The following is a 13,395-nucleotide window of genomic DNA, read 5'->3' on the forward strand; positions in this document are numbered from 1 at the left end:
TTTGGTACAATTTTAAGACAAGCAACTCCACATTCTTTTATTAGAGAAACAATCTATAAATGCTCTCTTAAATCTTTTTCTGTTCATAGAAAAGGTGGCCTTTGAGGAATTCAAACAAAGATCGGCCAAATTTTGATATAATCCAGGAACCTTGCATGCCCATGAATGCAACAGCCCAACTCAATGATATGTATAACTAGTTAGGGACATTCATTCCTTTTATCTAGATTAGTCAAAGAGTCGCTTAATTTTAGGGAAAAGTTTTAATGTAATTTGTTTAATTTAAGTTACTACAAAAAATGTAGTTTTAGGGTATCCAGAAAGTAGTAAATGTAGTTTTAGGGTTTGAAGAAAGTAGTAGTAGAAAGGGAGCTCGTCATTTTGCCTAGGGTTTATCTTGTTGGAATCGGTCTATCGAACATTATTTTCTTCGATTTGCTTGGGTTAGAGTAGAACCATTATGTATGTTTTGTACTAGATTTATTCGGCTTTTTGTGTATTCTTGCTCCGATTGGCTTGGGTTAGGGTAGATTCTTTGTTTTCTTCAATTCTGTGAACTCAATCAATCATATCTATCTTTATTCGGTTCATTAGTATTTTCATTTGGAGTGGATTCGACTTTTTGTTGGATTCTCTTTCTTTTTCTTTAAATGGGAAAAGATAACCAGGATAAGCATTGGTGGAATCAGGCATATTTCCCTCCGTCAAAAGCAAGACGACTAGAACTCAATTTCATCTCAAAATCTTTTCTGCTGCTTTGAATAACACGTATCCAAAACTAAAGAGATGACAATAAAAAAAAAAAGGAAGAAGCAGAACAAAAAATGTGTCCCAAACACTTGATTCCAGTGACTTTGCTATATATGCATTCTTAACAAACATCATCAAGCAGTCAGCAAGGATGACCTATGGAGTCCGCGGCGGAGCGGACCGGGCAAGACATGTAATCTTCTAGTTTCGCACAACAGAAGCATACTCATACAGTAGTCCTTCATAGCCAAAAGAGTGAAACAAGGGAAGAGAATTACTTATGGATCGAATAGCAATCATCTTGATTTTCACATTGGAGGGAAGGCGAGGAACACCGGCCTTGCTCTTTTCTATCTCTGGTTGACTATCAACCATAAGGTGATTCTTGGTTGATAACAGATCAAGTGTTTGAGCAGGGAGAATAGCAAAATCAGAACATATTTAGCCAACCTGCATAATCGAGGGCACATTCTGTTACAAGGTGATGCCTTTGATCTAAAGAATGCGCCTTTGGTCTAAAGAATGCTGGGACGACGTACCAGTGAGCCACGATTGCGCTCTTTCATGATATGAAAGACAAGGGAAATAGAGGTCTATGTCGATGACATGATCGCCAAGTCTTGGGCCGTGAATTTGAAGAAGCAAAGTAACAGTAATTTGGTCTTTTGCAAGGCTAACGGCCTTGGCTTCCTGGGCAGTTAGTGTAATGAGAAATAAATGGATTGAAAATGAGGAACTTTTGAGCCAAAATAGAAGAACAATTCTCATTGGGCCACTGTGTCATGTGTGCCACTTGGACAAGTCACTAGAGCCACCCACAAGGCAGAATATTGGTATGCACAAACCCGAGACCCCTCTGCTAATCACAGAAGTTGGGGTGGCAAAAAAAATCAGTTTCAGGTCAGACAACGTCATGTGTTTATAAAATATTTACATGTTCGGATCCCCAATCTGAATTGGATTTCGAATGTACCTAATTGATCAAATCCAGATTGATTTAAATCCGGACAATAAACTAATCTAGGTCATGGTCTGGACAAATAAACCAGTGTATTTGGATCTTAACTCGGTTTTAAACTGAACAAATTTGTTTTATTTTAATCTAAATTTCGAACATATAATTTGTCTTCAAACTCGATTTAATCCGAGTCGAACAAATTCGATCATCCAGATTCAACCGAGTTTTACCAGAAACATGAGAACATGATGTCAATTGTCAAATAGATATAGTATGGCAATTCACGATAGCTTAAATCCAAGAGTCTTGGGCCCACTAGCTTTTTCAACAATTAAAAAAAAAAAAACACTATTTTACTCTGCAACTCTCGTCTCTCAATCATTCTAACTACTCTCTCTCGATCAATCTAAGCTCAGCTCTACTCGCTCGCATATGGCTCGCAAAGGCCTAGACGCCATAGCCAAATCCGACATCGAAGCTCTGGGGATTTCATCCTACGAAATTTACGAAAATCTCTGTCAAATCGTCAGTAATTACGGTTATGACACTCCGGAGGCGTGGAATCGAATCTCTAAAACCCTCCTTATTCCCAACCTTCCCTTCGCTTTTCACCAGATGATGTACTATGGCTGTTACAAGGATTTCGGCCCTGACCCGCCCGCTTGGATACCCGACCCGTATGGTTTTATCTTTTCTTGGCACTAGCAGTCGTTCTCTGTTCACTAAGATAGTGCATGAAGAAGCCCAAATTGTGTCCTCTTCAGTTTGATTATGTGGTTCCTTTGATTAAAAGTTGATTATTTGCATTATGTATTGAATTTCTCAGTGTTATATGTGAATTTTCTGAGAGTATGTGTAAAGTGTAGCTCCTGCAGTTTTAGATTTATATTCTCCTGAAGCATGTCAATTATTGTGTGGTTAGGGAAACTGCAGTTTTAACCAATGTTGGCCAGCTGTTAGAGAGGAGAGGAAAAGAATTTTTGGGTTCGAGTTACAAGGATCCCATTTCAAGTTTCTCTGATTTTCAGAAATTTTCAGTCTCAAACCCTGAGGTTGTAGTTTTACTAGTGCAATTGTTTTTATTGGTTTATCTATTTATACATTAGGTGTAATTGAACTGCAGGGTATAACATATGTGTGTTTTCATTTCATTTTTTTGTTTCAGCTCTATTGGAGAACTTTGTTTGATGAAATGAATATATCATTTTCAGCACCTCCCCAGTGTATTTTACGAGAGAATCCTTCTGGGGAAAGCCACTTGTCAAACCCAGGTGGTCAATGGCTTCCTGGAGCATCTGTGAATCCTGCAAAACATTGCTTGAGTGAGAATTTCAAGAGAGCCTTGAATGATATAGTGATAAGATGGCGCGATGAAGGTGATGGTGATGCACCTGTAAGCACCATGACTCTTGAGGGATTGCGTAAGGAGGTTTGGTATGTTTTCATCTTATTAACAATGTCAGGAATTGGTTGTTCTTTATGTGACATATCACATACTTCCTCAGAGTTTATTGTATACACTGTCTTATTGAGTTTGCATTATAATTTGTAGGTTAGTTGCACATGCACTCAGTGCACTGGATTTGGACAGAGGATCTGCAATTGCAATTGATATGCCAATGAATGTCAAATCTGTGGTTATCTACCTAGCTATCGTTCTTTCGGGCCATGTAGTTGTATCTATTGCTGATAGTTTTGCTGCACCTGAAATATCTACAAGGATTAAAATATCAGATTCAAAAGCTATATTTACACAGGTTATTATCATATTCCCTCTTGGAGGATTGTGACAATGTCATCAGATGTTCAGCTTTTTATCAAAATATTTTGATTATTAATGCCCATTTTGGGAGTTGTTTTTCTTTTTGATGAATCTCTCTTTTGTTTCTTGCATGTCCTTGATAGTGGACTCAACATTAAGATCACTTTCGTAGTCTTTTCGTTTATTGTGCTTTTTTTTTTTTTACTTCTGTCATTGTAAGTAACACATATTCGAGCTACCTAAAAAGGAATCCCGTTTAATTAAGTTCATTTCCTCACTCTCCAACTCCAACCATCTATTGAAGAAGTATCATCAGTGAAATTGACTCATAGGTATATGATTTAGGTTTTCTAGAGGTAAAAGAAAAAAGGGAAATGAAAGGATGAAAAACACATAAAATTTAGCAAATTCCGCTTCCTAGCTTTCACCAAATAATGATAAAAGGTATGAAGCATTTCTTCACTTGGGATACCATCCATGGAGATTTCTAGCATAGGACCTCCATTGACCATCTAGCATGACCAATTCGTAAAGTTATTGTTTCATAAGATATCTCAATGCTGCTTAGTTCCTTTGAGTTAGTTATTCTCTGTGTTGAAATAGCGAGAATTACATGCTTAACCTTGTTCCACTGTTAAATTCCTGTTCTCATTTAGTTTTGTTGCTCTATTAACTTATTCTTTTTAACTTTTGTATCAGGATGTTATTATTCGTGGTGACAAATCTCTACCCTTATATAGGCAATATCCACATACTCTCATTTCTTTGCTTTGTTTATTTTTCTGTGTAAGTGCGCCTCACAATTTAAATTTGGTTATGCAGTAGAATTGTGGATGCTGGGGCTCCGATGACGATCGTTATCCCTGCCCAAGGATTCAACATTAAATTACGGGATGGTGACATTCTTTGGCATGATTTTCTTGAAAAAGTCAAAAACTTCAGGTATCAATTGTATGTTTCATATATGTGCTGTATAATTAATCCAAATGGCTTACCCACTTATTTCTTTTTTTCCTTTCTTGTCCTTTTTGAATGTGAAGGTTATACACCTTGTTTTGTGCAGTCATAAGCTGTTGTCTTTGAGGTTATTTTACATCAAGGGTTTGGATAAGGCACATGTAATTATTTTTTCCCTTTGAAAAGCTGCATGGAATCTTTGAATTGATTGAAGATTTGGAGGAACTAAAGGCATTGGGTTTTAAGATTCTGAAATTGGTTATTCTATCTCAAAGTTTTATGATTAATAATTTCTCGAAGTTCGAATTTTTTTTTTCTTCTAAAATAAGTGAAGCTCTCATGGCATGGCATGTTTGTTTACACCTTTGACCCTGGAAAGGAATGCCCATTCTGTGGAATGAGGGTCAATCCCATGTAAAAATCATGATTTAATGAGAGGAATGGGAGGCCCCATTCTGGTTGGAATGGTCAACTCTAGCCAAATGACTAGAATACTCATGATAATTAAACATGTATCTAATGGAGAATATTTTGGTATTTGTAGTACTGTTCCCATTCCATTCCATTCCCATTCACATTCCTGCTTCGATCAAAATGACATTTTATTTTCATTCCTATTCCCAATCCCGTCTCATGTTACTCCTGCAGGGATATTGAATTTGTTGCTGTAGATCGACCAGTAGAATCATTTACGAACATCCTTTTTTCATCGGGAACTACAGGTAATCATCAACCCAACAATGTTTTCTCCTCAATTTCTCACTGTTTGTCATGGAGTAGTGTGAAGTTGCTGTATTGCAGTTTTTGGTTCCACAATGTTCAAACTGCAAAATGTTACCTATCCATAATGTTGGGGTAAACTGCTTTGCCCAACAGGAAGCTAGAGAGATATTATATACTATTATATGGTGCCACTACTTGTGAAGGCTGTTAACATTCAACCTATTCATCAAAAAAATCAACCTGTATCACTGCCACCCTAGGTTTAGGCTAAGTTCTGAGCCCATTAGATGTTGGATTAATTGGTCCTGCATGTCAAGTGTCACATGGTGGTTTCTTAATTCTATTTTCCTTGGCAAAGGGTTGGGACACACATTTTCAATCTCAACCCTGCCTGTTAAGAGTAGCAATCTGTACCAAAACGCCCTATCCTCTTTGCGTCTGGCTTAAAGAACTCACAGTTTATGGATTATAGCTTTCAATGCAATTGAACCTCTATATGCAAGTGTTATGCTGTAAATTAAACAATAATACTTTTTTTAAAGTTTTAAAGAGTGGGTATATTGACTATTAGCGGATCTGTAATAGACAGGCTGATATATTATGCTGGACAATTATGATTCACATAATGTGAAAAGAGATTAAGAAGCAAAGTCCAAAATATCAAAACATAGTTAAGAACAATCATTTCCTTAATGTCACAAGCACATAATGGTATTACCTAAAGGCTAAAGCGCTTTTCAAAGCCTGCAAAGTGTCTGATCATTAGTTTGATTGGGCTTCTTTTCTGGTGCAGGGGAGCCAAAAGCAATTCCATGGACGCATATAACTCCACTCAAAGCTGCTGCCGATGCTTGGTGCCATATGGATATCCGCAAAGGTGATGTGGTTGCTTGGCCCACTAACCTCGGGTGGATGATGGGTCCTTGGCTGGTTTATGCTTCATTGTTAAATGGGGCTTCAATTGCATTATATAATGGAAGCCCTCTGGGTTCTGGCTTTGCCAAGTTTGTCCAGGTATATGAATTTTTCTTTATGATTTTTGGTGCTTTTTATTGTTTTGTCCAATAGTTTGCAAAAAAACTTTTACTATGTTCTTAAAAGTCGTCTTATGTAGGGTACTTCTAGCATAATTTTTTTCCTACACTGTTTATTGGGGGAAGAAAGTCATAGGATGGAAAGAAGCACTGGTCAGGAGGCAGTATTCTGTTCAATAGGAAAAGTTTATGAATGGAGTTATCCGTCACTGTCCATTTGTTTTTTACCCTTTTGATTCAGAATGAAACTGGATAGAAAACGTGAGTGAAATAAGAATATAAGTTATAACTTTACGTGTACCTATTATTTTGACTTGCTGACGTCCCAAAATTCCATAAATTTTTTTGAACCACTGGTAAATTGGTAAGGGTGGTATTATCAATGAAAAATCCATTCCCCTTTTCTATTTTATCTTATCTATTGAAAAAAATAAGTGGCATCTCTCCACCCTTTGATCTTCCACCCATATAATTTTCCATCCTTCCTGCTAAATATAGCGTTAAAGTTAATACGACCCTGCAACGTCTGCAGGATGCTAAAGTAACAATGCTTGGTGTAATACCAAGTATTGTACGTGCGTGGAAAGGTACAGATTGCATAGCTGGCTATGATTGGTCTGCCATTCGGTAAGTATATGTTCTAAATGTTACTTTCAAGTTTACTTTTTACTACATTAAGCTATGTTCCTGTGTGCCTATGAGTTGTGCATGCGCACTTGTGTGCCCATATCCATGTCAATGTATTTATGTATTTGACGATGTAGAAACTACGCAGTTGCTTTAGCTCCACTGGTGAAGCATCTAGTGTAGACGAATATCTATGGCTGATGGGGAGAGCTTGTTACAAACCCATAATCGAATACTGTGGTGGCACAGAGATTGGTGGAGCATTTGTTTCAGGGTCATTACTGCAGATTCAGTCATTGGCAGCTTTTAGCACACCAGTCATGGGATGCAGCTTGTTTATTCTTGGAGAAGATGGTCATCCCATTGTAAGCATCAACGACTTTACATACAAGTATGGTTGGGTGGTCAACATTCTATTTAGACCATTTATTTCTTTATCTTGTTTGGTAGAGATTGAGAGATTGAGAGGTTGGGTGGAGTGGGGAAAAGTCCTTTCGACCTCAATTTAACATTCTGTAATGTTAGAAGTTGATTACAATTATATCAAGAGTAAGTAAAATAAATGCTATAGGTGGTACCAAGCAATGTTATATTAATATATAAATGTAAAAGAATAATATCTACTAAACACTGGTGTTTAAATAATGATTTTTCCGAAGCCAAGTTTTAAATGCATTTTTCATTCATCCTATAATTTTGAAATTCATGAAATGTAAGATCACTTTCTTGCTAAATATATGCAATCACACATCGGTAGCTTGATGTTTTAGCTGATGTAAAGTTCACTGATTCCTACACAAAACCCCTGGTCCTGTAGCTTTACTTTGGTGGCCACTTATCTCCAGTTACATGTCTTAATAAAGCTCTTCATTAAGATATGCCTGCGCAAGCAATGCATCATGAGAAATTTCGATGGACAAAATCAATTATATGCGAGTGCCTTACTCTGTTAAGTTTCTATTTTTTTTCCGTTTAGTCGCCAATATGATCCATGGTTTCACTTTTTTATCCGTAGCCACACAATTTACCGGGGATCGGTGAATTGGCGCTAGGTCCCGTAATGTTTGGAGCTTCAAGTACCCTGCTAAATGCTAGTCACTATGATGTGTACTTCAAGGGAATGCCATTTTGGAATGGAAAGGTAGTCTACTTTCTGTCCAGTTCACAGTACATGGATGTTGATTTCTCTTTTAACACTTGCACTTGAATATATTCTTGCAGATTCTGCGGAGGCATGGGGATCTTTTTGAGCGTACTTCTAGAGGATACTATCGTGCGCATGGCCGTGCAGATGATACCATGAATCTTGGAGGCATCAAGGTATTCAATTTTCCTTCTGGAATAAGATCTTTAAATAGCCACTCAGGTCCGAGGGGGGTCAATTCCTGAACTGGTCCTGAAAGAAAAATGAAATGACCAAGTGTATATGTGATTTTCCCCAACTCAATTTGCTAAAGCACTGATTGATTTGTGAGGAATGGCTGGGTTTACAGCTTGTTCAACAACTCGTTCCTTCGTCATTCTTATTGTTATCAATATCTATAGAAATTTACTTCTTTAAACCCTTTTCTTTATTTCACTGGTTGGTGAATGCATCCGAGATGCGTGGAAGCTCTGTAGCATTTTTGTTGAGCATAGTACTGTAACTGTAAGTATCATCGACCTAGGATGTGAAAGAATGCTTTATATGCTCTTAACTTAATTCTGGTTTGGCAGGTTAGTTCTATTGAGATTGAACGTGTATGTAACACAGTTGATAATAGCGTTCTCGAGACAGCAGCCATTGGTGTCCCACCTCCTGAAGGTGGACCTGAGCAATTGGTAATTGCCGTTGTATTCAAGGATTCAGATAAACCAACTCCAGACATGAATCAATTGAGGATATCTTTCAATTCAGCAGTGCAGAAGAAAATAAATCCTTTATTCAAGGTACTTTTTCCCCTTTATAGTTTGCGAAAGATATAATAGTACTGTTTAGAGGTTAAGCACGCGATCTTGACATAAAACCATAATGCTTAAATGTTCAGGTGTCTCATATTGTGACCCTTCCCTCTCTTCCGAGAACGGCAACAAATAAGGTTATGAGAAGGGTTTTGAGGCAGAAATTTGCTCAGCTTGACCAAAATGCCAAACTATGAAAGAGATACTTTTGTACTTAAAACTGTTAATGTGTGGAATGAAGTGAAAAACATTCAAGAGAAAAATGTAGCTTAAAACTAAAATGCCCCCATTGTGATTTGCAGTTGCAGGTGAAATAAAATAGCAGGTGTCCAAATCTCTATTTTCACTAGAGAATAGGGATGTATCACAATTTTAGTTTTGTGTCTCATGTGGTTCATATTTGTGTAGCGCTACAACTATGGACTAAACTGAAAACTGAAAGTTCAGTCTCATCCCAGATTACTTCAAACTTCAATTTGAGTGTATTAAATACTAGGTAGTTATTGACCTAGAGATGTTAAGATTCATATGAAAACGAAAACGTCAAGGATTTTAGTGTTTGTCCTAATTATCTCAAATGTTAGATGTGAAATTGTGGACCATATGTGTCTCACATGAATCATATGAAATTCTGTTCGTCTACTCCAGATTTGAGATGTCCTCGAGTGGCCTGTTTGTGTGGGTTAAGTGTGGTCTCTCTTCTGCGTGATCAGGTTGAAGTTGACTACAGGATCAAATTTATGGATATGGGAACTTCAAAATTCGTTTAAAATTATAAAGTCTACAATTTGAATACAATGGTTTAGGAGGCGTCTACATTGGTACATCATACCACATTTTTATTTTTCTATTTTTAAAAATTGATCGACTTTTTCTCTGTCATTAAATCTGAATTGTAGATTTTAAAGAATTGCGTAGCCTCCAAATCCCAAAACTTCGATGAGCCACCGACCTTTTGTATTTCAGTGATTTTGAGTTCTGACAAAAAAGTATTAAAACATAGTTCTAACTACCAAGTGTTATGTATCGGTGGTCAATGAAAATCTTGACCGCTAGTAGACAAAACATGTAATAAAAACATGGGCCAAATTCTTGATCCATGCAAAACCCTCACATTCACGTAGCCTGACGGGCTGGCCACTGGGCCTATAATCACGCAAACAAACCAAGCACCCATAACCCATGCAATCATAAAATCAATTTCTACAAGAAAAACAATAAATATCGAGCATTCATTCACTGTTCCAAAGAATCCCAATGTCAACAAATCAATAAACAGCTGACTGGAACATCTATTCTAACAAACATCTAGTTACCTCAATCAAGGATAAGCTCTGTAGCCATACTTTTTAGGGATCCTGTTGTTATTTCTAGCACAGCAACCAACTGTATATACGATGATGGTGACCACAATAGCAATGCCATTGAATATCAGCAACTGCCTCCACTCCTTCCTTATGTTGGTAAGAACTCCACCCTTGCAAGAATTGCAGTTGTAGCATAGCGTCTGCTGCTCATTACTCCATGTTTTGCAGTCACTGTCCTTCACCGCAGGCCCGGTTTTCGGTCGTATCCAGTACGTTGCGTTCTTGAATTCGAATCCACAGTCTGATGGTGGCTTGCAGCAACCCGACTGCACGACAAAATCACAAAAGAGAATTCATTATTATACTATTCACATCACATTTTCACCAATTCAACGTTGCATGCAAAAACAATCACTTCAAAGTAATCCTAGGATATCACATGTAAACCTATGGTTCTTGGTTCGAGACCTCTCCTAAACACTTTGGGACCACATCTTCTTTAAAATGCTCGCTATTTACCCTAATCCCATGTAAGAAACTGTGCCGGGTCGAGGTTTGCTTCACCGGAATGGGTCGAAAGGGCATATGCCTTAGAGAGGTTCACATCACCATTTTCACCAATTCAACTTTACATGCCAAAACAATCACTTCATGAAAAGGATCCCAGGGGTTGGAAGAGTTGGTTCCTAGTATTACATGTAAATCTACGGTTTATCCTAATCCCATGTGAGACACTGCGCACCGGTCTGGGTTTACTCCACTGGGTGGGTCAAAAGGGTTTGCCTTAGAGAGGTTCACATCACCATTTTCACCAATCCAACTTTATATGCAAAAACAATCACTTCAAAGGAATCTCAGGGGTTGGAAGAGTTGATTCCTAGTATTACATGTAAATGGGTCTTAGGTTCGAAACCTCTCGTAAACACTTTGGATCCGCATCTCCTGATGAAATGCCACGACTTATCCTAATCCCAACTCCCGTGTAAGAAACTGTGCATCGATCGGGGTTTACTCCACTAGAGTGGTGGGTCAAAAGGGCCTGCCTTAGAGAGGTTCACATCACTATTTTAACCAATTTCACCAATTCAACTTTATATGCAAAAACAATCACTTCAAAAGAATCCTAGAGGATGGAAGAGTTGGTTCCTAATATTACATGTAAACGTACGTATGGGTCCTAGGTTCGAAATCACTGGTAAACATTTTGGGTCTACACCTCTCAGTAAAATGCCAATAACTTACCCTAATCCCGTGTAGGAAGTTGTGCATAGATAGGGATTTACTTCACGGGGTGGGTCAAAATGGCCGGCCTTAGAGAGATTTCCACTATATAAAAAGAATCACTTGAAAGATGGTCAAATCAATAGATACATACCTGTATTGGAGATAAATTCTTCTTATAGAACTCCGACGCCGTTTCATCAACACCACCACCACCGCTCCCTAAACTCCCACAAACCTTCCCTTCAGTCAAACAACTCTTAATCCCCTCCCACTTCTTCCCATCCCTGACAAAATAATTCCCCAACCAATTCTTCAAATCCGCAGTCTTATACTCCTTAAACCCCTTCTCCGACACCACCTCCCCGGCGCCTTGATTCGTCACCAAAAACACGAACACCGTGAACACAATCAGACCAACAATCAGCAAAAACATCAACGCCAAATAAACCACCATCGCAAAATTGTTCCTGCAACATGATCCCAAAAACCCTAGTAAAGACACCACGAAGAGTACCAATCCCGTTACCATCAACGGAGTTTGGATCGCTTTGTGGCAATTGGAGGAACCAGTAGCGAGTAGGTACACGCCCAATCCGGCGATCCCGAGGCCGATCAGGAGTGTTATGCCGTTCACGATTGCGACCACAGTGTTGCTGATCCGAGCCATTTTTTTTTTTTAATCAAATCGAGTCTCTCTCTGTATTGATTCTTATAGATATTTGTTTAGAGAGACAGAGAGAAAGAGAGTGTGAAATCGTGTAATGTTGTGGATTTGTTTCTCTGTTTGGTTAGAATGAGAAAGAGCGAGAAACGGAACAAACAGCGAAGAAAGGGAATTCGCTCTTCTGGATAACGGTTTGTTTTTGCGGTTTTAAAATCATTACTTTGACCACGGATTACGGGTTTTATTACATAAATGCCATTGACGAGGGTTGGGGCTAGCTCCGGTTCAAATGATCGAATTTGTCTGACCCAGATTAAACTAAGTTTAAACATAAGTTATATATCCGAAATTCACACAAAAATCTTTTTCTATTTACTTGTTCGGATTTAAATCAATTCGGATTTGATCAATTACGTACGTTTAAATTCCAATATGGATTAGTATTTTGGATATGTAAACATTTCATAAACACGTGTTGTTATCCGATTCAAAGTGCCTAGTGGGAAACGGGTTCGGGGTGGATTGAGGTGCGGATCCATGCATATATGACAGGTGTCAGTGACTGGGAGGAGATTGAAGTGATCGTGAGAAATGAAAGTACTAGAATACCCTTAAAACGGTTGGTAAATAACGCGGATAGTGCAGTACGTGGGGCCGTATGCCACGTAACGGAGCAATAGGAATTAAGATAGGACTATTAATTATTTTTGTTTGACTACCACGAAAGGTTAAATTTTTGTTTTTTTTCCTTATTTTTTTAGGGAAATTGAGGATTAATGAATTCATTGATGTAGCATTTGAATTGCCTTTATTATGTAGTTGTAACATTTTTAGTATTTTGGGGTAACCATTAATGTATTTATCCATCAAAATTAATAGAAAAATATCTCTTTTATTTTTACATGATTTATTTATTGATTAAAAAAAAGTTATTAGATATATAAGGATACAATCATAGGCTTGGCATATGCATAAGATTTATAGAAAGAAAGAAAAAAAATTAAAAAAATCGAATATTGTACTTCATATAAGTGTGTAAATTGCATAGTTTTCAAAAACGGACCGTCTATATATGATAAAGGTTTAAAATTTTTGAGGTTCAATGAATAAAATAAAAGTTAAACCATCGGTTTATAAAGATAATAAATTAATGGATATTAGTTATAAGTGTATATTATATAGTACTATTGCTATATATAATATAGCAATAGTACTATATAATATATACTTATAACTAATATCCATTAATTTATTATATAATATAGCAATATATATCCACTATACATAAGTGGTATTTTGAATGTACATAGCGCGGGACTTCACGGTTCAAGTTCAACGGTTGAACCTCTAGTATAATACGAGTTTAAAAATTATGGTAAATAGTTGGTTACTCCACCATGACATTTTCTTCTTCTTCTTTTTTTTTTTATGTGAGTTCTTATGGATTT

The 13,395-nt window shown here is 37.3% G+C and overlaps 2 protein-coding genes across 4 annotated transcripts; one reads left to right on the top strand and one right to left on the bottom strand.

Annotated features, from left to right (window-relative positions):
- Positions 1-2,069: 2,069 nt before the first annotated feature.
- Positions 2,070-9,090, top strand: LOC119980899 (probable acyl-activating enzyme 17, peroxisomal). Of its 3 annotated transcripts, XM_038823733.1 has the most exons (14): positions 2,070-2,385; positions 2,631-2,760; positions 2,874-3,142; positions 3,261-3,465; positions 4,170-4,210; positions 4,293-4,412; positions 5,076-5,149; positions 5,944-6,164; positions 6,717-6,811; positions 6,960-7,176; positions 7,827-7,952; positions 8,033-8,131; positions 8,528-8,740; positions 8,839-9,090. In XM_038823733.1, exons 1-14 carry the CDS (start codon positions 2,141-2,143, stop codon positions 8,947-8,949), a joined length of 2,166 nt encoding a protein of 721 aa, XP_038679661.1. In that variant the 5' UTR covers positions 2,070-2,140; the 3' UTR covers positions 8,950-9,090. The 3 variants fall into 3 exon arrangements, with proteins under 3 accessions (XP_038679661.1, XP_038679662.1, XP_038679663.1); XM_038823734.1 differs by lacking the exon at positions 2,631-2,760 and having other exon boundaries at positions 2,189-2,385; positions 2,920-3,142; XM_038823735.1 differs by lacking the exon at positions 2,070-2,385 and having other exon boundaries at positions 2,920-3,142.
- An 873-nt stretch (positions 9,091-9,963) lies between these two features.
- Positions 9,964-12,089, bottom strand: LOC119980900 (tetraspanin-11-like). Its single transcript, XM_038823736.1, has 2 exons — positions 11,435-12,089; positions 9,964-10,385 (listed from the first exon to the last, which is right to left on the bottom strand). The coding sequence occupies exons 1-2, from the start codon at positions 11,948-11,950 to the stop codon at positions 10,074-10,076; spliced, it is 828 nt and encodes a 275-aa protein (XP_038679664.1). The 5' UTR covers positions 11,951-12,089; the 3' UTR covers positions 9,964-10,073.
- Positions 12,090-13,395: the final 1,306 nt, after the last annotated feature.

Source organism: Tripterygium wilfordii, chromosome 16 (assembly GCF_013401445.1).
Source record: "Tripterygium wilfordii isolate XIE 37 chromosome 16, ASM1340144v1, whole genome shotgun sequence".
Lineage (NCBI taxonomy): Eukaryota > Viridiplantae > Streptophyta > Magnoliopsida > Celastrales > Celastraceae > Tripterygium > Tripterygium wilfordii.